The sequence below is a fragment of the Bos indicus x Bos taurus genome, chromosome 11 (assembly GCF_003369695.1).
Source record: "Bos indicus x Bos taurus breed Angus x Brahman F1 hybrid chromosome 11, Bos_hybrid_MaternalHap_v2.0, whole genome shotgun sequence".
Lineage (NCBI taxonomy): Eukaryota > Metazoa > Chordata > Mammalia > Artiodactyla > Bovidae > Bos > Bos indicus x Bos taurus.
In genome coordinates, this window is record NC_040086.1 from 25,489,685 (window position 1) to 25,513,739 (window position 24,055).

The following is a 24,055-nucleotide window of genomic DNA, read 5'->3' on the forward strand; positions in this document are numbered from 1 at the left end:
CATATATTTTCCTAACTCCATTCCCCAGCCCAGCCCCGCTTCACAGCAGAAACCAATTTGCTGAACACAGTAGGTTCTGGGAGTTTTCCTCCTCGAAGCTTTCATTTGGAACAGATTAAGGAGGAGGAGAGGGTAAGAATCTGACTTTTTTTTCTTATGCTTTTGAAAGAAAAGTAACACACTGGTGACTTTGAAGCAGAACCACTATATTCTATGACTGGCTTTGAAAAAGATCAGGAAAATTTCATTTTCTAGTGTAACGAGACAGGATGGCTTGGGGAGCCCCTGACAATCCATCCTAATCTAAAGACCCAGCTTTGTTTGGATCACTGGGAACCCTTGGACTTGTCATGAGGCTGGGAAGGGGACTCTGACCCACGGGGAGCTGCCCACCTCCAATCTTGTGTCTTCATTTCTCTCTCAAAAAAACCCCCCAAAAACTAAAACATGCTTCAGGACAATATGTCAGCCTGACATGAGTGACTCGAGAAGTTTACCCGTTTTTGCTCTGATGAAGGCTCCTGACCTTAAGAAGTTTATGGTGTGGGTGGGATCATAACCAAGAAACAATGGAAGACCTTAGCAGTGTGAGTCTGACAAAAGGAAAGAGAATACAAATGCCTGGAAGGTTTTGTGGGAAAGAAGGACCTGGAGCTGGGCCTTACAGAACCATTACCATTTATGTTGGTAGATAAGGGCATACATCACACTCCAGTATTCTTGCCTGGAGAGTCCCATGGACAGCGGAGCCAGAGGGCTATAGTCCATGGGTCGCAAAGAGTCAGACATGATTGGCAATTAAACAACAACAAAATGAGGACATACCAGGCACGAGGTCAATATGGGCAAAAGCACAGAGGGAATGGGTAAGATATATGTAAAGAGATGACCCTGGGACTCTCTCCCCTACTCCCCATTCTTGGGTCTCTTCTAAGTGTGGTTTCCCCATTAAAGAGATACTTTTCCAGTAAATTCTAGCTACGGGTATTGCCACTGCAAGGCTTGTAATCTTGCCTCCTAATAAAGTTTGTTCGCAATTTGAGTGATGTGTGTTCCTAAGAAACGCAACAGAGATAAGTAATTAAACTTATCAAGGCAGTGAGAAATTGTAGATTAAAATTCTTATTGTGGATTATTGATTAACCTCCTTTTCTTACAAAATTAGCCATATGAGCTGCTAAAAAAAATAATTTGGATGCAAATACAGGGAAACCCTGTTGATTTTAAGTAAATAACACCTGAGAGGGTAAACTCCCAATAGCTTAAGGCCAGAGGCTCTATCTTAATTATGTCTGTGTCCCTGGCGATTAGCAAGTGGCCAGAACTTTCCAGGAACTCAGTAATTAGTATATGTATGAAAACAAGAAGATGGGAAATGGCGAGACGTGATGGTCCCATCTCTCCAGATCAATTTCCCCTCCGTACAGAGGAACAGGCTTTCTAGCTGCATAGGCGTCATATTTCCGAGCCTCTTATGCCGAGCCGTGTGGCACACGGACGAGTCCTGGCTGATGGGGTGCCACTGGAAGTGGTGTATGCGACTCCCTTTCTCCCGCTCACTGCATGGTGGATGTGGCGGTGGGAGCCGGAACTGCTGTCTTGGACCACGAGAGGGACAGTTGAGACTGAGACTGGGAGGGCACCCAGAAAGGGAGTATGGGTCCCTGATGACGGTGGAGCCTCAGTCGTCCACCAGCCTTTCTGTGAGAAGGGAGGGACACGCCACTCATTCATTTAGGCTGCTTTTCACTTGAGTCTGTTACAGGTGCCAAATCTAGACATCAGCTGTCTCCAGTCTGAAACCCCAAGAAAATACCTTAGAAAGTCCATTTTAAGATGGGCCCCAAACTAAGATCTTTAACTGTGTTCCTGTAACTGGGGCACTTCAGTTGAAGGTGGGGGAGGGTAGAGAGGGAAACAGAGAGAGAGACGAAGAGACAGAGGAGGTGAGCTGCCGGCAAGGCCGACCTTTGTCTCTGATCCTCACCTGATGCTTTCGCCCTCACTCCTGTGCATAAGCCTCACGAGAAATCGCTTTGGAAAAGCTGGATTACTGCAACACAGTGAGGAGTTCCTCATTTAGATGATGGTGGGAACACTTCCTCCTTCCTCAGTCCTGATACATCAGAAAACTGGCCAGACCATAATCTCCTAAAATCCTGCTCTCCTCAGAACTCCTCTTGATACACTTACCTCCTAACTGCTGCTGTGTACAGTCTACAAAGAGCCATCCGGAGGGCATATGGATTTATAACCCATCAACCCATTCATGATCTAAAGGTACACACACACACACACACACACACACACCTTTCCTGTGCACACAGATAAAAACACTCCTGGAGATGCCCTGTCATTACCAGGGCCACCTCCCCTTTTGTTCTGTCTACACCAGGTCCTGCTACATGGGTTCTTAAAGTCAAAAAAGAGGAGCAGGGTCACGGAAGACCAGGCTATCGCTCTGAGAGACTTGAGAACACGGCTCGAGGGTTTCGTAGGCAGGATGAGGGCCTTACAAGTCTCTGAGAGGATGCTGAGGAATGAGGGGCTAGTGCGGCGGCCAGACGTGACTTTTCAGGCAGTAGCTGTGTTGTAACAGTTTGCGTTAGACCATCCTTTGGTTGCTGGGACCAGAAGATGTTCTCTGGCAAGTCTGTCGGTGAGAGTACTCGGCGGGGCTGGGAAGAACACGGGTCCGTGCCCACCACAGCGGAAGAGACTTCCACTCTCTGAGAGTGGGAGTCAGGCCCGAAGCTGGGGTGGAGGCTGGGGGTGCTGCTGGCCTCAGTCGTCCTAAGCAGCCCAGGGGTAAGTGGAGATGGGGGCCATCTCTGGTCACCCCTGGCAGAGAAGGGACCCCAACTCATGAAACTGGCTCAGGTTTCAAAAGGCAAGATTGCACACACGGGTGCACACGAGACCCTCGCATCCTGACAGGGCCTCTCGGGGGGACGTGGCGGCCCCTGAGCTCAGGAACGAAAGCGCACAAGAGGAGAGTTGAGGCCACGAGCAGGAGAACGAGGATCACAGGGCACTGGGCTCGCCCTGACGAAGAGGGAAGATGAGACCCACACCAGCACCATATGGCCTGAGCCCCAGACTGTGGGTTCATCATTGCCCATGAGGCCGTCACCTTGTGCCCCGGGAGCTTTCATGAGCAGCAGCAGGGGAGGCGAAATGATGCAAAAATGACTGTCATTTCCTCTAGAGGAGCCGGTTGTTGTCCCTCTGAGGCTTAGTTACTGGGAGGCCATGGAAACAATCCCATCACCCTAGCAACTAGGTGGAGGCAGGGTGCCCCGCGGCGGTGGTCACCTGCTCTGATTTAAGACCGGAGCATTAGTCTGCATCTGCTTCGGCACATCAGTGGGGGCGGCTGCCAGTGACGCACTCAGTGAGACGCAGGTGAACGTCAGGAGCCCAGGCTTCCTGGGACAGCGACTGATGGGAAGGACATTTGGTACGTGTTAACTGGGGTTCTGCTGGGTCAGTCCACCGAACCTGGGGTGGGTGTGTGGGGCTCCTGTCTTGATCACACATGTTAGTCTTGAAGGAATAAATGGGAAAATACAGAACTAATTCCTGCTCAGCTACTCTGCTTCAACAGCCATTTCCCCTTGCCCTCTGCCCAGGCAATGCCAGGGTCTGCTTGGGAGTTAGCCTCACAATTCCTAACTTGTTGTTTCCTTCCCTGGAACCTACTGAGAATATAGATGGACATCCAGATGGCCCTGGGAGAAGGCCCAGGAGGGAGCAAGGCCGTGGAATCTCAGGGCTGACGGCAGGGTGTGGTTTTATCGCTGGGAGATGCCTGGTTTCATAGAACACTCTGTTCTTCCACCCCTATGATGCTGGAGTTCCTCCAAGCTCTCTCTTCCAGGGAACCTTCCATTTCCTCTGCCTTATGCGACAGCATCCACCTTACCCTCGATGGGTTCTCTCCGACCCAGAAGTCTGGATTATTCTCAGTGGGCAACTGACATTTCTGTCACTTCGTTTCTATAAATTAATAACGGCTTGGGGAGCAGTGGAGAGAAGCGCTTTTCTGTGTCTCGGGGGTCTGTGTTTTAGGCCTCGTTTCCTTACTAATTATGTGACACTGGGGCAATCACTTATTTACCTGGGCTTCCGTTTCCCCAACTGTAAAGTAGAGGCTCTAAAAGCCTCAGATCGTGTGATTCCTTTTCTCTAGGAAGGACAGGAAAATAGGGGCACACTCAGCATTCACAGAGGACCTCCTGCCACGTCTGGCTGCAACTGCCCCGGCCGCCACAACTTCTATTCCCTTTTCTAGGACAAATTCTGTGTGTCTGAAGTCTTGGGGCTCCAATCCATTTTCCTGGTTATGATTCCAGTGTTGTCTTCTTTAAACACAGCATTGCGTTTAGAAGACTCCCAATGTCCACTTTCTATTAACTCCTAGGTTCCAAACCTAGAGGCTCGGCTTAGACTCCTTTTCCTGTCTTAGAAGAAGTGTTGAGTGCAAAGCCTTTGTCACCACAGAAGTGAAAAGCCTTTGTCACCACAGGATCCTGAACTCCCACTTGAAACTTGGCCAATTTCAACTTGAAACTTATCTCCCACAAGACCCGGGGTCCATTACTTCAATTCTCTGAATTTCAGAGAAATTTCAGAGAAATTCAGAAGATAGTAAAATGGAGAAGAGAGTGAAGTATTTCGCAGAGTGACTGTGAAGATCACAAAAGGTAAAATGAAGCAGGAGCCTCCAGAGGGAAATGTTCTCCCCCGCTGCTGGCCCACCCTGCCCTGGCCTACACACCCAGACCAGGGCCCCAGGAAGAAGGGGCCCTCATTCTCAGAGCTGCAGCCACCAATGTTTGCCTTCCAGATGGATTCATTTGGCACGGGTCCCAGCCCACTGACCATAGCCTGATGATCAACTGAAAGGTGTTCCCTGGCTGGGCACTTCCCAGGGCCAGCTCCATGCTTGACCCAGGGGCCCCCACAGATGAAACCCTTGCTCAAATAAAGGACAGGATGGAATGGGAGGGAGAGGGGGAATTAATCCAGGACCTGCCACTGCAGAAGAGGTGGGTCTAACTGTGGCTGAGTTAACCCGCCCTAACAAGGACCCTGGAGAATCCCAGGGACGGGGGAGCCTGGTGGGCTGCCATCTATGGGGTCATACAGAGTCGGACATGACTGAAGTGACTTAGCAGCAGCAGCAGCAGCAACAAGGACCCACCATTTCAGGGCAACTCCACAGCTGAGCATCCACACAGCTCTACCTCTTCTACCTTAAGTCGTTTCTAAAAACACACTAATCTCTATTGGGTTTAATTACTGTGATTATACATCCCTCCATTCCATTGATCATCAAGAGTGATTTTTGTTGAGCATCTATTATGTACTAGGTCCTGGGAATATAGTAACAAGCAAAGCAAGCAAAAATCCTAAATCCCTGGAATTTTTATTCTGGTGCATGCATGTTAAGTCGCTTCATGTCCCACTCTTTGAGATTCTATGGACTGTAGCCTACCAGGCTCCTCTGTCCATGGGATTCTCCAAGCAAAAGTATTAGAGTGGGTTGCCCTGTCCTCCTTCAGGGGATTTTCCCGATCCGGGGATCGAACTCCCATCTCTCACGTCTCCTGCGTTGGCAGGTGGGTTCTTTACCACTAGTGCCACCTGGGAAGCCCTTTATTCTGGTGGAGAGAGACAAATAACAAGGTAAGTAAACAGTAAAATAATAAGACGGTCCAAGAACCATGCAGAGAATGAAATCAGCAGGGTGAAGTATCAGCAAATGATTGGGTGGGGTGGTCAAGGCATCTCTGCAGACATGACACTGAAGCTGAGATTGACAAGCAAGGCGTCAGCTGTGTGGGGCCAGAGGAGACCATTCCAAGCAGTGGGCTCAGCTGGTGCAAAGGCCCTGAGGCTTCATGAGCCACAGGACCCCCACAGGAGGCCAGGGTGCTGGAGCTGAGAGAGAGGGAGAGGGCCTAGCAGGGGATGAGGCTGGAAAGAGAAGGCAGGGGTGAGGCTAGAAAGAGAGGCGGGGGTGAGGCTGGGGAGGGCTTTGTCCGTTACTTCAGGAGTGGGGTTTTATTCCGAGAAGGAAGGGAAGGTCTGAGGAGGGGAGCAACATCCTCTGATCTGTTCCCTAAGAAGGGCCCTTCAACAACATCAGGGACTGTGGACTGCCGGCAAACGAGAAGACGAGAACAGAGGCAGGAAGGCCAGGCTGGAAGTTTTCGCCAATGTCCAGGTGAGAGATCCTGGTAGCTTGAACTGGCACGTGAAACAAACCTTGTGGACAGGCACTTTGCAAATATTTGTTGGATGAATATGCATGATGTCACCACTTCTGGCTTCATACTTAAATAGTAAAAGAAAAACCTGTGGTTTATCTCTGTAGGAGTAAGAGGAGGAGTGAGAAAACAATTCAGGACTTAAAAATACGCACAAGGGATGAGCGAGGCAAGTAAGTTTAGCTTGTCCCCAGGGGCATTTAGGTCAGGCTTCGAGGCAGTTATGAGGGGAATTCTAGCGTGGTGGTCACTGTTCTCGAGAAACAGGGATTTGGTACCTGCGTGTGAGATGACACTCATGGGGGCTTAAAGGTCCAAAACGGAGGCTGGGGCCAGTCTCGGGGGCCTCCGAACAGAAGAGACACTTTGGAGACAGTGTATCTGAGTAGAAGAGGAAAGAAGCTGTTGGAAGGCCGAGGCAGGAGGGAGGCCAGACCCAGAGGACCGGACCCTGAGAACCTGCAGGAACCAGGAACAGAGCAGGGCCTTCCGCCGGGCACATGGCCGGCGGGAGGCTCTGGAAGTTCCAGGATGGAGCTGTCTGTGACTCAGCACGAAGCCCGTGGGCCTCGGGCTTTGCTGACGGAACGGCCACCGCAGGGCTGCTGTGTAATGTCACAGTGACCCGGTCTCCCTCCCGGCTTGCTCAAGGGCCGGAGCGCGTGAGCCACGTTCACACTCTTATGCGGTCCCTAGGGCTCTGTGTGGTGATGACAGTGTGTGCGTGTCTATGTGTGAGGGGTGGGGGGTGTGTGGTAGGGGGAGGAACATGTCTAGGGGGAAACTGACCAGGCGCTGGCTCTCTTCTTCCTCACCTTGCCCTGGCTGTGTAACTGTTTCCAATTAGCCCAACAAATAAGACTATGACCACCTGCCTCCTGCCTGGTTCTCTCGCCTCTGAGTCTCAAGTTTTCTACATCCTACTCCTGTCTACACTCTTCCGCCTCCCTGCTAAGCTCCATCCGTGTTCTCGGATCTCTGTGGCCCTCGTGCAGAGCACAGAGGCCCCAGCAGTGTTTCCTGGTTACCCCAGGGCCATGGCCCAGAGTCCCCAGGCTGGCTCCCTGGCCCTGCAGTCTGAGACTCAGACCCAAGAGGTGTGAGTGAGGAAGGACCAAACAGTCTGGTGGGGCTGCCAATTCTTACCCCACAAGCCCCAGACAGTGAGTCATGCACAAAGACGGCCTCTCCAGATTGTCCGAAGCAATGAACACCACGCATAGCACCTTGGGCCAGTCCTAGCAGGGAGGGTCAGTCTGCCCGTTTTGGAGCTTTGTTGTTTCAAAGGGCACTCTAATATCCTCAGGGAACTCATGACTGATGACTCCACTACCAACTGGTAGGTGGCCTATTGTGGTGGAAGATCAGCTATCAACACCAACTGAGTACCTACTGTGTACCTAATAGAAGACAGTCTCTAAACTCATGGGCTAGTTGGGAAGATAGAACTAAAGTGTATGAAAGAGCAAATGATAAAAGAGTAGGAAATCAAAGGCTGTTCATAACCAAACTGCTGCAGGAGTTCAGAAAAAGGGGAGATCTTGGAAGGTGGGGGGCATTGCAGAGAAGGTGGGATTTAGGGTGTCATCCCTAAACATTTCTATTTGGCAGAATGAACAGGCATTCTATGATTGTTTTGTGGTGGGGGACATGGTGGAAGGGAGGGATGAGAACTCCTTGGGGCTAGCACTCCAAGGAAAAGAACCACCCATGGCTCATGTCCATGAGGAAACGTGTGCTGGCTTCTCTCTCCATTTCTGTATCTGTCTCTCTTTCCCAAAAGTCCTTTATTCTTTTATAACTCTCTCTTCATAAGAAAGTTTCTGCCTTTTATCTCAATTATATCTAAAAAAACAAAAACAAAGTTCCTACCACGAAGTCATCATTCTTGAACCTAAACACTGACAGTGGTTTGAGGTCTGGACCTCCTTGTTAACTGGCTTCTTTCTTTTCCTGCATCAACCAAAGCGACTGTTGGGTATCAGAAACTTGTTTTGAATCTCATAAACAGAAACAAGGAAAGGAAGGAGGGCTTCTGAATCAGGTGGCATTCCCTGGCTGAAGCTGGAAGAGGAGGGATAGAGGGAGATCCTGAGCCAGAGAAGGTGAGGAGCCTGAGGAGGGTGCTTCAGAAGGCCAGAGCAGGCTAGAGCACCACAGCCCGCCCCCTGCATCTCCTCCGGCTCACAGTGAGCACCCCCTCTGCAAGGTGAGCATGCAGGGTTCCACCTCAGGCTTCTAGATTCAGCCATCTCTGCAGCACCCCTCAGGTCAGACCCTCCATCCTCTTATCCTAGAGTTTTCAAGTCTGACGCCACTGTATCAAATGAGACCCAGCAGAGACCGTGTATCAGAGACAAAGGGTTCTACAAAAAAAGAAAGGCTATGCAAACTGTCATACACAGGATGGATAAATATCAAGGTCCTACTATATAGCAGAGTATCCTGTAATAAACCACAAGGAAAAGAAAATGTCAAGAATATATGTACGTATAACTGAATCACTTTGCTGTACGGCAGAAATTAATACATTATAAATTAACTATACTTCAATAGAATTTTTTTTTAAAGGTTATGGAATAACCTCAACTTGCTGAATTTTGGCCATCTTCTACACCTCTGGGTGTGTTGTTTTTCGAAGGTGCCTTTCATCCTCTCCTCCTAAACAGGCGGTTGAAGTTTGTACCTTCACAAGCCTCCCCTGCTGCTTCCACCTAGAACTCTGCCTCACGCAGAGTCACACAAATCTAGTGATTGAAATTTAAACAGTGTCCAGGCTGGGTTTTTTTTTTTTTTGCCTCATATGGAAGCGCTTGTTCAAATGAGCTCGGATGTGAAATCCTGGGGTATGAATCTGTAAGACAGAAGTGAGCGAGCTGCTCAGGTGGAAGCAGAGAGTCCGGGAGGCAGGAGCAGCCCGGCGATGGCCTTTAGTGTCTCCTGCATCTGCCATGAGAGCACTTTGCAGAGCGTTTCAGGGCTTGATGTCAAGTCAGAGCAGGGGCAGGAGTGGGGTGCAGCCCCACCTGGAGTCCTGACTGAACACTGTCTCTTCCCTCCTGAGAATTGCAATCCCTTCCTCTTGAGTCCCAGGGCTTCCCAGGAGGTGCTAGTGGTACAGAACCCACCTGCTAACGCAGGAGATGTAAGAGACGCAGGTTCGATTCCCGGGAGGAGGGCACGGCAGCCCACTCCAGTATTCTTGCCTAGAGAATTCCAAGGATAGAGGAGCCTGTTGGGCTACAGTCCATGGTGTCGCAAAGTGGGACGTGATTGAAGTGACTTGGCACGCACGCACACGAGAAACACCACATGCGCCATTTCTTCTGTTCCTCTTAGCATCTGTGACTGGTGTAGAGGGGAGGGGAGATGATCGGGGGCGCAGGTCCCGCTGATGGGGCTTCCTCATGTCCAGAGCTGAGGGAGCCTCAGGGGTGCTCAGAGTGTTAGTAACAGCCGAGCAGTTCCACCTTCCAGGTGACCGTGTGGGGCGGAGCACGTGCTGGAGCACAGTGGAACTCGGCAGGCAAAGAGGCGAACAACAAATCCACCCTCCCGAGGGCTATCTAAACACCAAGTTATTTCCTCCAGGCCTTCCAGAATCATTAACTAATTCACACCACAAACTTCTACCTCAAGCCGGCTGTGTGCATAGTGACTGGTTTCAGGCAGGCCTCTTCCATGCTTTGTGGTGGAGTGCTGGGCCTCCCAGCGGCACTGCGCTGTGTACTGGAGAGGGAAGGACAGAGCCAACAGTGTGCGCTGTTCCTCCAGCAGATAAAGATCCCCCTCTGCCCTCTCATTTTCCATTGCCGACGCTCCAAGGCCTAAGGAATACTCTGTCCCAGATCACGGTGACTGTGGCCTCTACATGCCTTTCCTGATTCCCAGTAGGTTCACTTCCTGGAACGCTCCAGTCCTCCTGCTCTGTCAGTGCCAGAGGCGTGTTCAGGTACCTCCCTTGGACACCTCCAGGTTTGAAGCCTTGAAGTCAGCTCCGCTTTCCCTTCTCTCCCACCGCCCATGAGCACAGCCCCCAGTCCTCTTGAGTCTACCCCATACTCTCTCCATCCCATCACTGCTGAAGGCAGCTCATGAGGACATTAGCCCACCAGGCTCCTCTGTCCATGGGATTCTCCAGGCAAGAATACTGGAGTGGGTTGCTATTCCCTTCTCCAGGTGATCTTCCCAACCCAGGGATCGAACCTGGGCATCGCAGGCAGATTCTTTACCGTCTGAACCACTAGGGAAGCCCGAGGATGCTTGATACCAGCTCCCAGCTGATCTGTCTCACCCTCCACTGACGCGTCTCCAGCCCTGATCCATCTCACAGGAGGCTTCTAGAAAGAGCTCCTCAGGTCCACATTCCTGGCAGCATTACTCCTCTGTCTGAACCCTCGCCGGTCTCCCTTCACCTACAGAGGAGGTCTTTGGCCTGGGATTCAAAGCCATCCAAGTGTGGTGGCCGCCCCTGCTTTTCTATCTCCCCTGGCCTCAGCCTGTGATCTGGCCACACACATCCGCCAGCTGCTCCCCAGAAAGCTCTCAAGTTGCCCTCAACTTCAAGTCTGGCTCCGGCTTTTTCTTCCACGTTGAAATGCTCTCATTTGTGTGCAGCTTATCCCTTGCTTTGGGCAGCTCCACTCTGAGGAACCTCCCCAGGCCCCACAATCAAAATGCACCCCAACTTCTCCACATCCCCAGCAGGTTGTCAGTATGAGCACAGAGCTCCTTCTGTCCCTATCCAGCTGTCATTTATAGGATGAGATCTCAGAGGCAAGGACTCCTCATGGTTTCTTTCTTTCTTAGGAGGAGAAGAATTAACACTTAGCCTTCTCAAAGAAGCCATTAAGTATTAGCCTTTTTAATATGATTATTTTACTGTGGCACTTTTTAAACCACTGATTTGAGGACAAAATTATGTACATGTATTTTCAAATTCCCTGGTGGCTCGATGGTAAAGAATCCACCTGCAATGCTGGAGACTTGGGTTCGATCCCTGGGTTGAGAAGATCCCCTGGAGGAGGGCAAGGCAACCCACTCCAGTGTTCTTGCCTGGAGAATCCCCATGGACAGAGAAGCTTGGCTGGCCATGGTGTTGCAGAGAGTCAGACTAAACAGTGACTAAGCACAACACACACAGCACATTTTCAAGGTCAGTAAGACCCCCTGGAGAAGGAAATGGCAACCCACTTCAGGATTCTTGCCTAGGAAATACTATGGACAGAGGAGCCTGGTGGGCTATATATAGTCCCTGGGACCACGAAAGTTGGACACAACTTAGCGATTAAACCACCACCACCCTTTTCAATGTACTTAAGACTCAGTAGTAACAATTAACTTGGAACACCAAAGAGCAAGCCAGTAGCAGAGTATGCTAGAAAACCCCTGTATGTTCAAGGAATGTGAAAACTTCACCATCAGCTGCTTGGTATCCTTGAGAGATGTCAAAACAAGACAATACTGTTCTAGTGAATCAGCTGGCTAAACATTGACTAGAGCAAAAAATCAGGGCGTGGTGCCCAGTTCTCAGTTACTTTCCATCTAAAGCAGAAAGATGTGCGTTTTTTTGCTTAAGAAAACCACGCTGCATTATGGAGGTTCTGTCTAAGCATTGCTATCAGGCAGAACAGAGAATACATGGGGACACGGTGAACGATATCCTCACACAGTGACGTCACGCTGCTGAGACCTCTGAATGTGAGGAATCTGGCTTGGCTTTGAGTATTTGGATGCAAAATTCACTCAAAATGAGTTTTTAAAAAAGGTGGACGTGGGGCAGGATGTTTTCACATAATTTACGTGAGAGAAGTTACACTGGGGGGTGGAATACCCGACAATCAGGCAGATGATCTATCAATATATATACTGTATTAGTCTTTTCTAGTTGTGGAATTGGATTTTTAAAAAAACATTTTATTTTGAAATAATTTTAAGCATACAGAAAAGATGCAAGTATAGTAACTACTTGTGTTTACTACTTACACACACAATTTTATTTTTTCTGAGCCATTTGAGAGTAAGTGGCAGTCACTGTGCCCTTCTCCACCTTAATATTTCAGATGTCCATTTCCTAAGAATAAAAATACTCTTACAAAACTATTGTACGGTTATCAGATTCAGGAAATTTAATATTGATTTTAATCTACAGACAATATTTCAATGTTGTCAGCTATTCTAATCATTTTCCACATGGCTTTTCACCCCTCCAGTACAGGATCTGGTTCAGGGTAACATACTACATTTAATCGGTCTAGATTCTTGTCTTTTTCGCACCTCAAATCTTCTTTTATAGATCAAGATGGGGAATACAAAGACAAGTAGCCTTTTACATTACTTACCCCTCGAGGCTTTCACACATGGAACTGTAAATGCAAAAGACACTGAATATACAATTCCTGATTTCTATTTCTTGAGAAAAACCAGAAGCAGGGAGAACACAGTAATGAACTTGGAAAAATTCGGAAAGAAATCAAAGTAGCAGGGCAAATACTCTAAAGATTAGGAGAGAAGAAGCCCACTTATGAATTCCAGCATGAAATGATCTTTGCCATCTTTGGTGAGAGGGTCCTATAGTAATCTAGTGAGTATTACATTCTACCAAATGCTTACTGAGCACTCGCTGGGTGCTCCATGTATCCTTCTAAGGAACATGTATAATTGGAAAAAGGAATAAATCATTCATGGCAGAATTTGGGGTATGAGGAACTCTGAAAGCTTGGGACAGGGATGGGAGAAGGCTGCTTGCACAATGCTCGCAGTGCCAAACTGAAGGTTTTCCCACTGAGAGGCCAAGCTGATCCTGGCTAAACTTGAGTAGTATCATGGGAGATTACTAACACACTAGCTTCCTCTACATATGCAGAGAAAAGTGACCAGACCATTATAAGAGAAGACTCAGGTATGGGGAAGTTCACACATTCCAGAAGAAGCTCCCAGGGGAATGAGGGACCTCGAGTCAGGTACCAGCACTATATGGCTGCTTCCCCTCCCGTTCTGCTATGCATCAGTGTAAACTTCCTTGCTCAGCTTGTGACTACTTGTCTCAAAATGGTGTTCTTCTCCCCTTTGGGATGGCTGGTCCAGAGCTCTTTCCTGAGATCTAGCCCCAAATGCAGGGAATCCAAGTCTACCAGAGCAGTTACCTCCCCATATGGCCATTTGTTTAGAGGTGTGACCTTGCTTCTATTCCACTTAGCCCTGTCCCTTCTACCCAGAGGTCCATTTTCTGTCTTTAGCCTGGAGTCCCCTTTTGCTTCCACAGCACTTGCCCTCACATACAGGTAACCAGCGTCCAGAGCTCTAAAAAAGCTCTTATTATGAGCTGAGTGGTTATGAACTCAGAACTACTCATCTAGGCTGCTCCTCTTTCCACTCCCCTCCGGCCTCCTGTCACCACCAAATGAAGAGCCAAGGCACAAGGAGGATCAACTTGAAATGCATGGAGGAACCAAATGATGGATCTGTAATTCCTGGATTATGTAACCATGGAGAAAATCCAGACTTGGCCTTACTTAAAACGGATGACCATGTAACCAAGAGAAGGTAAAGCAGTTTTTCTCTATGATGTCCTAGAGGAGGTGTCAGCAAACTGTGGCTAGCAGATCAAATCTGGGCAGCCACCTGCTTTTGTAAATAAAGCTTTACTGGAACACAGTCCCTTGTCTGCCTATTGCTTAGGCTGCTTTCTCACTAAAATGGCAGAGTTCAGACGGAGATTGAATAGCCTAAAAGATTCACTCTCTGGCCCTTCACAGAAAATGCGTCAACTCCTGTCCAAGAGCTCTGAGGCATCGAAGAGAGATAAGCACAAAGTACCTGTTGACTGGTGAGTGTTTTCCTGTGACATGGCGGTCATCACAGTTTCCGTGGCTGCATCTCGGACAACTTGCTCCTCACTTTGCAGGAGGGTGAGGACACATTTCCAGAGAGCAAGCGTATCCTGCAGTCCTAAGAAGGCCAAAAAGAATTCAGATTACCTAGGACGCAATCTACAGGCTGGCACAAATAACTGCTTCAAATCCGGTACTGAATGAGTTATTCCTTTTTTTGTGGGTATTGCAAGGAAGGGAGACCTGAGAGTCAGATAAAACAGGAACAGTGAGGACCCTAAGGGGGCAGGTTTGGAAATGTCCTTTGGAATAGGAAAGGCTTTTGGAGGCCCCAGGCAAGGCCCTCGGAGAAGGTATGACCTGGCTGACTCAGGCCTAGCTGTCCACAATGACTCATATTTCTCAGGAATGAAACTTTATGCCTCAAGAGTGCTTTGGGGAAACTAGCCAAGTGTTGATCTGAGTGACTGTTTGAGCTTATAAATTCTGAAAGCAAAGTTTCAATCAAAATTGTGCTTTGGGCGGGGGGCGGCAAGAACCGAAAAAAAGCAAAGAGCCACGATATAGGTTGCGCCATGTCCTGACCGCCGCCGCCCCCTGGGCAGGGACCCTGTCAAGTCCACATGCCTGGTGCTGCTGGGGACCCCAGAGAAGGATCAGAGAGCGTCTGCCCTTGAGCGACCAAAGTGGACATCAGGTGGAGAACACACGGTGAGGGGAAGGCAGGGCTGGGAACGCGTGGCTGTGACTCATCACAGAGGCAAGGTCCCTGGGGCTGGTGTAAGGGAGGTGGGCTGCATGAGAGTGGGAAGGGCTGGGGCCTCAGAGGAAGGAGGCATGCTGCCCAGGTGGGGTGGGCCGCCAGGAAGACCTCCACTCACCATCCCCTGCCTGCTTAGTGGGGAACCAACTCTGCCGTGAGAACTCTCCTTATCCTACCCTCTCCCACATCCGTCCACAACTGCCGCCAACGCTTCAGTCATTCTGAGAATAGTAATGGCTCCCTCTGGGGTTTGTGCTCTCTGGTTATAAATCTGGCTTTAAATTTTACTGTCTTTCCTTTTTTTTTTTGGAGTTGAATATTATTTCATTCATTTTTTCTTTTTATTTATGATTTTTACTTTTTTAACTGGAGGATAATTGCTTTCTAATAATACTGTGTTTCTGCTGTACAACAACACAAATCAGCTTAAGGACACATATATCCCCTCCCTCCTGAGCCTCCCCTCCATCCCACTACTCTAGGTGGTCACAGAGCACCAAGCCGAACTCCCTGTATTATATAGCAGCTTCTCCCTAGCTATCTGTTTTACACATGGTAGTATATATATGGGGCTTCCCAGATGGTGACAGTGGTAAAGAACCTGCCTGCCAATGCAAGAGACTTAAGAGATGCTGGTTCAGTCCCTGGGTTGTGACGATACCCTGGAGGAGGGGACGGCAACCCACTCCAGTATTCTTGCCTGGAGAATCCCATAGACAGAAGAGCCTGGTGGGCTACAGTCCATAGGATCGCAAAGAGTTGGGAACAACCGAAGCAACTTAGCATGCACACACACAGTGTATATATGTCAACACTACTCTCTCAAGAATCTATCCATTCTATTTGTTCTCGGGTTTCAAATTTTCCCTTCTTAATATTTTCTTATACCCTGAAAGTCCTCGATCTTTCCTCTTTAGTCCATTTAAATTTTTCTTTCTCCTTAAAAACTCTGGTCTGTCCTTCACTTGTCCCCGTGCACTTTTATGTCTTCTGCTTCTCAGTTCTGTACCTGTTTTTCATGTTATTGCAGGCCATCAGCTACCACCGACCTCCTTCCTCATTGCCTGTAATGCTCTAACCAGCTCCAGCAATTCATGATGAACTAATGGCTTTTGCCCAGGACTCAATTTCACTCAGGAATGCTACATTATTCCATATACAGTTTCCTGACATGAACTTGGGTTAGAACAACCGAAGTCACCCGGAAAATGTGCTGCAAAATGATATTATCCTCCCTGGAGAAGTGTCACCAAAGTATATAAACCTTGACTCTTATTCTTCTGGGTCCAAAGATTAAACAAAAATGGTAGCAGCTCCTCTTTTAAGTCCCCCTGTGGGTGTGAAAAAAATGCCTAAAAGTCACTTAGAAGAAAGATTTAAGAAGATACCAAAGACAACTGCTCCTCAGAGAGATCCAGGGACATGAGACACTTGACTGGTCTGAACTCCGATAACACTTAAAATTTGAAACTCACCATCTGAAAAAGCAATTCTCTCTTTTATTCTGAAAATCTTTTCTCCACAACTATACTGAAAGCTCCCTGGATGCAGGGACCATGATTTATTCTCCAGGGTTGGGCATGGAGGAGGAGTATAAAAACAGAATTCCAGTAACGGATGGAAGAGAATCCCAGTGTGGTTAATGTGAGTGTAAGATGGCAGGAGAGGGGCAGGGTCAGTACTGAGACTTGGCTCTGGGTCCTGAGTTTTCCTTTTATGAAACCCTATGTTTAAAACAGAACAAAATGGTTGAATCCCTTCCTTGTTCACCTGAAACTATCACAATATTGCCTCTTAATCAGCTATACCCCGATACAAAATAAAAAGTTAAAAAAAAAAAGAAAAAACAAAACACTACAATCTGAAAAAATATCTTCAAGTGAAAACAAAAACCCCTATGCTTTTTCAATTCTTTTGGATTTCCTAAAGCTTGGTTTTCTCAACCTCCATTGATATGATGCTCTTTCCTAATTATTACTCTTGAATGATAGGGGGTAACAGTGAGGAAAGAGACACGAACATGGACAATATAGTTGGAACTGTACATCCGTCTGATTTCAAAATATCTCTACCTTTCTTTCCCAAAGATGCCTTAAACCTTTTTATTTTTTGGCCATGCTGTGCAGCATGTAGAAACTTCCATCACTGGAGACAGAACCTGTGTCCCCTGTAGTGGAAGCATGGAGTCTTAACCATTGGACCGCCAGGAATCCCAAAGATGCTTTAAACTTAAAACTACTTTCAGTGAAATGAACTAGCAATCTTTCCAGTCACTTAAGCCAGAAACCTGGAAGTCATCCTTGACTGTTCCCTTTAGAGTAACCTCAACACCAAGTCCTGCTGAGTCTCCTTCCTAAATGCCTTCAAGCCTGGCCTTTTCTCTTCCTCAAGGCTACTCTTCACTTTCACCCATTCATTTCTCATCAGGATCACTCTAACAGGCTTCCTGAGAGGGGTGATAGTTAGGCTGTCTTGAAAAACAAAGAGAAGTCAGTCAAGCAGCAGTTTGTTTAGAGAACTGTTCCCTGCTGATGATGTGTGGGGCCTGGGAGCTGGTGAGGAAGAAGAAGTGGCCAGGGCATGGAAGAGGAAGGGCCTTCTGAGCCAGGCTAGAGTATTTAGGTTTCATCCTGAAGGCAATGGGCACCCACTCAAAGGCTTCAAGCAGTGGAGGGAAATGCTCAGATCTGTATTTCAGAAAGACCACAGAGGGCTTTTGGAAGCATAAGGAGAATGGCTTGGGGGACAAGACTAAAAGAAAAGAGGCCAGTTAGGAAGCTGTTGGTGAAAAGTAATTAGAGTAGGAACGGAGAGGATGGGAATATCGTTCAAAGATATAAAGGTACGGTGCATGCTGCCATCTTTCATCTTTCATCCTCCTTTCTTTTGTAACCTAGAGCATCTATTCACATTTTTTTAGTGTATTTGGTACAATGGATGCCGCATCCCTCCCCAACCCCCGCCAGACAGCAGCTCAGTGCACTTACCGAGAATGGGTTGGGGGTTGGTGAGGAAAAATGGTGCAGTGCTGGCAAGAACTTCAGCAGCAGCCAGCCTGGACTCTGTGGGGAGATGATCTCCACAGGAAGAGACAACCAACTGAACCCACTGCTGCAGGTTGGGGGCCACCAAGTCTCTGGTCTGAAAGCACAAAGTGTACGTACATTAATTCAGAAAAGGCAACGTGAGCAGACAGGGAATTAGGGATGAGAACATAGCGTGTACCACACTGGATCTGCAAGTTAGCTCTCAGCTCAGGAGAAAGGAAGAAAGGTTTATCAGCTGCTTTTCCATTCCAACTAGGGAGAAAAAAACAACTCCAGGGAAGGAAATGTGATCCTTCAGTAAGATGGAGTCGCTGTAATGACAGAACAAGTTCCAGGAGTCTTTTCGGATGCAAATCAGGTTATTAGAACACTGATGTATTTGATAGCTTTGGTAAAGACAAAACTTCTGGGAGAAGACTGTGGCAGCCAATACCTGTTGTCCCCCAAACCAGATTCTCTATCTTTAGTAATAGAAGCCTAGATTTTTTGCCTGGGCATGTGGGTACTCAGCTGAAGACTACATTTCCCAGGTTCCCTTGTGTTGGGGCATAACATGTGTCTAAGTTCTGACTAATAAGATGCCATTAAAAGTGGCATCTGTGCAATTTTAGGTCATATGTAAGGGAACAGGTGTGAACCTCACATCCTGGGTTTCTCCTTCCTGCTAGTTTAATGAAGACAAGGTGATGTGAGCTGCCGCAACTATCTGGGACCTTAGAATGGAAGCTATGCTAAGGACAGCAGAACAAGGTAGAAGGGTCTGGGGGGTCAATACTGTCAAGTCACTCTCTGTTTTGGATTGCTTCTTTCTGGTTTAAGCCTCTGTATTTCTGAGTTTCTGTTACATTTTTTCCCCTCTGTTACATTTAAAGCAGCATCCTAACCAACATTATTGTTAAAACAAAACCCTATTGTTGTTTCTTTATCAGTCAGTTCAGTTCAGTCGCTCAGTCGTGTCTCTTTGCGACCCCATGAATCGCAGCACGCCAGGCCTCCTTGTCCATCACCAACTCCCGGAGTTCACTCAGACTCACATCCATCGAGTCAGTGATGCCATCCAGCCATCTCATCCTCCGTCGTCCCCTTCTCCTCCTGCCCCCAATCCCTCCCAGCATCAGAGTCTTTTCCAACTCTTCCTTATAGTAACAGCTATATCGAGATATGCAGAGCGTATAATTCACCCTTTTAAATACATAGTTCAATGATTTTTAGTACATTCACAGATATGTGTGTACCACCACCACCAGAGTCAATTTTAGAACATTTTAATCAGCAAAAAGAGAAGCCCTGTATCCTTTAGTTATCACCCCCATCCTGTCAGCTCCCCTTCTCCCCAGCCCTAAACCTTTAGTCTATTTTCTATCTTTATGGATTTGTCTGTTCTGGACATTTCATATAAACTGAATCATACAGATGGCCAACAGGCACATGAAAAGATGCTCAATACCACTATTAGAGAAATGAAAATCGAAACTACAATGAGGCATCACCTCACACCAATTAGAATGGCTATCACTAAAAAGTCTACAAATATTAAATGCTGAAGCGGGTGTGGAGAAAAGGGAACCCTCCTATACTGTTGGTAGGAATGTAAATTGGTAAGGCCACTATGTAGAACAATATGCAGGTTCCTTAAAAAACTAAAAATAGAGCTGCCATTGATCCTACAACTCTACTCCTAGCCATATATCAGAAGAAAACTCTAATTCCAAAAGATACATGCACCCCAGTGTGCAGAGCAGCACTATTTACATTAGGCAGGACACGGAAGCAACCTAAGTACCCATCGACTTTATCCATGATAAAGATGTGGTGTATATACACAATAGAATATTACTCAGCCCAGAAAAAGAAAAATGCAATTTGTAGCATCATGGATGGACTTAGAAATTATTATATTAATGAAGTAAGTCAAACAGAGAACGGAGAAGGCAATGGCAACCCACTCCGGTACTCTTGCCTGGAAAATCCCACAGATGGAGGAGCCTGGTAGGCTGCAGTCCATGGAGTTGCTGAGGGTCGGACACGACTGAGCGAGTTCACTTTCACTTTTCACTTTCATGCACTGGAGGAGGAAATGGCAACCCACTCCAGTTTTCTTGCCTGGAGAATCCCAGAGACGGGGGAGCCTGGTGGGCTGCCGTCTCTGGGGTCGCACAGAGTTGGACACAACTGAAGCGACTTAGCAGCAGACAGAGAAAGACAAGTATCATATGATATCACTTACATGTGAAATCTTAAAAAATAACATGAATGGATTATAGAGTCACCCTCATGGACTGTAATCAAATGTGCCCAGAACAAAAGAAGAGAGATGCTAAACACGGTGCTCACAGAATTCTTCTCAAGTTATAACCAAAGTGAAAAATCAACATGAACAATGTTCCTGTAGAAGCTACACACCCGTGCCACAGAGTCTGCCTGTGGGATGATGTATTTTTACTGACACCCTCCAGGAAAATCAGAGAACAGAAATCTAGACCCCAGCACAGGGGAATCAACCTTACCTCGTCACACATCTGCATGTGGTGGGCAATCACTTTGGAGGTGAGTCTCAGAGCTTCACTTTGAATTTCAGACCTAGAAAGGTGAGCCAGAAGACATACCAAAGAAAAAAATCACCCTGAAATTCATATAGTACTGTAAGACAATTACACTTCAATAAATATACAATTATGAAAATAAGTAAAATCAATCATTATATATATATATATATATATATATATATATATATATAGGTTTTGCAGACAGTCTGTACTCCATGTGGCTGTGAAGACTGGCAATCTCTACCTCGTGGCTACACAAATGCTTCTGGAAGCAATTACCTTTTGTTAATTAATGGGAAACTCTGACATCATTCTCTTGCTTGGGCTGAGAACATAGCCTGAGACTTAGAAAGGTATACAAGACCTGAGTCCTTAGGCCAGGGCTGTGCTCAGGTTCATCACATAAATAACTGACGGGACCATGGGTGGTTCTGAGTTTGCACGGGGAGCACTGGGGCAAACCTTTCATGGGAAGCAATATCCATCGTCCAGATCAGGAACTCCTTTGGGCTGAGATGGACACGGTCCTCTGTCTGAGGGAGCCACTCACTGGGGTCCAGGCAATGGAGAATTTTCAGTATCTATGTGAGCCAGACCCAGGGAAAACAAACAAACACACAAACACCTCAGAAAAAAGCCTTCAGAATCTAAATAAAATAATCACTTGTATGGATAAGGAAGTCTAGCTCTCAGAAAGCTCCCACTGTCTTCTTTTTCCCCCCTTAACAGCTTTGAGAGAACAAGACAGTTGGGAGCAGTAGCATACTGAGATCAGAGGCTAGATGCCATATTCCTAGGTCAGTGCCCTTTCCTTTAAAAAAATTTTTTTTAAATTTCTGACCATACCACTAGGCATATGCAATCTTAGCTCCTGGCCAGGGATCGAACCCACGCTGCCTGCATGGAAGCGTGGAGTCTTGACTCCAGGGAAGTCCCAGTGCCCTTTCCTTTTGATTGTGCTTTCCAGGTAACCATCTGCCCCTAAAGAGCCATGTCAGCAGAGACTTACCTGTTAGCGCACTCTATAGCCAATTTTCAATGCTCTGTCTCCGTGGGCACTGAGTGGCTTACTCTCTCAATCTCTGTCTTTGGTTAATCTCTGTTGGCAATACCATTATCATCAAACACTTTTCTTAGTGCCCTTTCATTGTGCAAACAGAGTCCTTGCCCTTTGGATGCTGAATCTCCTTCCTATCCTGGAGATGCCACACCCAGTCCTGCCTCATGACCTTACTACTTGAGTGGGGCTTGCCAAAGAGTGTGGGGAGAGGAAAGTGTACCCGTCAGTACACGAGCCTTTACCTTGCAGAGGCATTCTGGGTGATTTTCCTTCAGCACCAATGTCAAGAATGTCCCTCCCATATTCCACAGTAAGGGCGGCAGTCCCTTCTCTCCCAGAGCAGAGGCTGCTGTTGAGAACCTTTCCAGCAGGGCTTCCAGCGTGAGCAGGCGCACTTCAGGGAAGGAAGACTCCAACAGCTGAGAGAAGGAGATGGGAACATCCCTGTTCTGCTCTCCAGCCTGGGCCGCTACTGCCCACACTGCAGCGATGGCCAGTTTGGTGAGGCTCTGCAGATACTGGGGCAGGCCTGGCACCGTGTAGGTATAGGGGAACCCTGTTATCAGCTCTGATCCTGAGATGATCCTTCTGACTTCCTCCCAGAAGCCAAGATGCTCCAGAACTAAAAAAACAGAAGGGCAAATTAAAAGAGATGATCACTTTATTTAGGGGTCCACAAAGGACGTGGGAGAACATGGAAGGCTCTGGATACTGTGGGCAGAACTACTAAACCTCCGTCCTGAGTAGATTTCATATAAACCATGTAAGAAGTGACAAGGCCACTAAGATTCAGAATTCTGGCCCTGAAGTACTTTCTATTCAGGTAAAATAATTCCCTCCGGGCCACCCCAGGGTCACAGAAGGCATTCGTATCAGAAAATGCATTCCTGGTACCTTTCCCTAACATCCAGTACATACAAACTCCATGACCTCTTGTATCACCAAGTCTCAAAGCTGAGCAGGATAAAAGAACGTCTAGTCCAAGCTCCCTGCAGGGGCTAGATCCCCTCAACAGCACCTTTTCTCAGAGGCTCTTGGTGGAACCCAACAGGGACTTGGAGCTCACGAGACAGGCTGTTTCACTGTTTAGTAGATCTAATTGTCACAAAGTTGTTTTTGGAGTTTCCACTGAGTGGCCCAATTCTGCATTATCAGGTCCCCAGCAAGCCCTTTAGGCATCTGAATAGTTCTTGTATCCCATCTGTGTTCTCCACGTGAAACACTCCTACTGCCTTCAACTAGTTCCAGATGATGGGGTCCACCCTCTCTCACTATTCTGAGCCCCCTTCCTTTGGACACGCTTCACCCCCTCTTCAGGCAGGGCCCCAGAGAAGGGAACACGGCTCCCTCGTGGTCTGAGCACAAGGATTGCTACTTTCCCTATTCTGACATGAGGTTGCTGCAGTTGTATGACACTGGTGACTCATGTGGACCATGAAGTCAACTGAAACTGCAGGCTTTTCTTTTTCACATGGTCTGCTGACCGTGATGCGTCACCATCTCCCACTTTGTACTCAGGACTCAGATCAAGACTTCTTTTCTTTGTTTATTTGCTTTAAACCCCAATGGATACCTGTTAAATTTTATCTCCCTGTTGTAATTTTGTACCCTGCCTTTTAGATTGCCAAGATCTTTTTGTAGCCTCAGTTCTGATCACAAATACTTACTATCTGCTTACTGTGTGCTGGGTGCTAAGTAAAATAAGAACACTGCCTTTAGGGAGTTTAGTATTTTAGTTGGAGAAAGAGAAATGAATGACTAGGTGATTCCAATATAGTAGTGGAAGTCTTAAAGAGGAAGAAAGACGAAAATGCATTGGAACCGCCAAAGGTTCAAAGGCATAACATGGAATGGACCATGTGGGGAACGATAGGCAGTTTGATCTCAGCACAGAATTCAAGGTGGGGAACACAGTGACTAGAAAGCAACGTGGCCAGGATGTAGAGAACCTCCTAGGCCACGTGAAGGAACCTACACATTCTTCTGCAGCGAAGGGGATGCCACTGAGGGGTTATTTTAAGCAACAAGATCAAGTGCACATGTTCACTGAACTGTTTTTATTGCTAAGAGGGCAATATTAGAAGCAAAGAGACAAGCTAAACAACTGCTGTGGTCGTGGAGGAGAGAAAGGATGAAGTAAGGAAGAGAAAGGGAGAAGATGTATTTTACCTGCTACCAAAAAAGCTTCAAAACTGATGGGAGGATAAAAACAACTATGAAAATGGCAAAATGCTTGGTGCCCTAAAATCACTAGGGAAGGGCTGGTAACTGCTGAGGATTAATGTGCCAGGCACTATAAAATATCACATACCCATCTTTTAATGAATGAATAATAATTACATTTAGAATTGGTGGCTCAGACGGTAAAGAATCTGCCTGGAATGCGGGAGACCCAGGTTCAATTGTGGGTCGGAAAGATCCCTTTGAGAAGGAAATGGCAGAGGAGCCTGATGGGCTATAGTCTGTGGGGTCACAAAGAGCTGGACACAACTGAATCTTTGTCTTCTTAGAGTTGACACTAGTTGAGTATTA

General features: G+C 47.4%; 1 protein-coding gene and 2 long non-coding RNA genes across 11 annotated transcripts in view; 2 read left to right on the forward strand and 1 right to left on the reverse strand.

Annotated features, from left to right (window-relative positions):
* Positions 1-24,055, reverse strand: part of THADA (THADA, armadillo repeat containing) — a 335,976-nt gene that overhangs the window by 35,395 nt on the left and 276,526 nt on the right. For all 4 annotated transcript variants that reach the window (XM_027555132.1, XM_027555129.1, XM_027555131.1 and 1 more), the window contains exons 32-36: positions 21,766-22,145; positions 20,926-21,044; positions 20,425-20,497; positions 17,858-18,011; positions 14,094-14,225 (exon numbers count right to left, since the gene is read on the reverse strand). In XM_027555132.1, coding sequence (XP_027410933.1) covers positions 14,094-14,225; positions 17,858-18,011; positions 20,425-20,497; positions 20,926-21,044; positions 21,766-22,145 — 858 coding nt within the window. The remainder of the gene's footprint in view (positions 1-14,093; positions 14,226-17,857; positions 18,012-20,424; positions 20,498-20,925; positions 21,045-21,765; positions 22,146-24,055) is intronic.
* LOC113901145 lies at positions 1,687-14,110 on the forward strand. Of its 6 annotated transcripts, none has more exons than XR_003513335.1 (5): positions 1,687-3,460; positions 4,424-4,706; positions 5,568-6,232; positions 13,684-13,820; positions 14,033-14,110. It is a non-coding gene; the product is annotated as an uncharacterized LOC113901145 (long non-coding RNA). The 6 variants fall into 6 exon arrangements; XR_003513332.1 differs by lacking the exons at positions 13,684-13,820; positions 14,033-14,110 and adding exons at positions 8,287-8,484; positions 8,573-8,760; XR_003513331.1 differs by lacking the exons at positions 13,684-13,820; positions 14,033-14,110 and adding an exon at positions 8,573-8,760 and having other exon boundaries at positions 5,568-5,691; positions 6,133-8,484.
* LOC113901147 lies at positions 14,202-16,675 on the forward strand. The gene is made up of 3 exons (XR_003513337.1): positions 14,202-14,300; positions 14,713-14,818; positions 15,901-16,675. It is a non-coding gene; the product is annotated as an uncharacterized LOC113901147 (long non-coding RNA).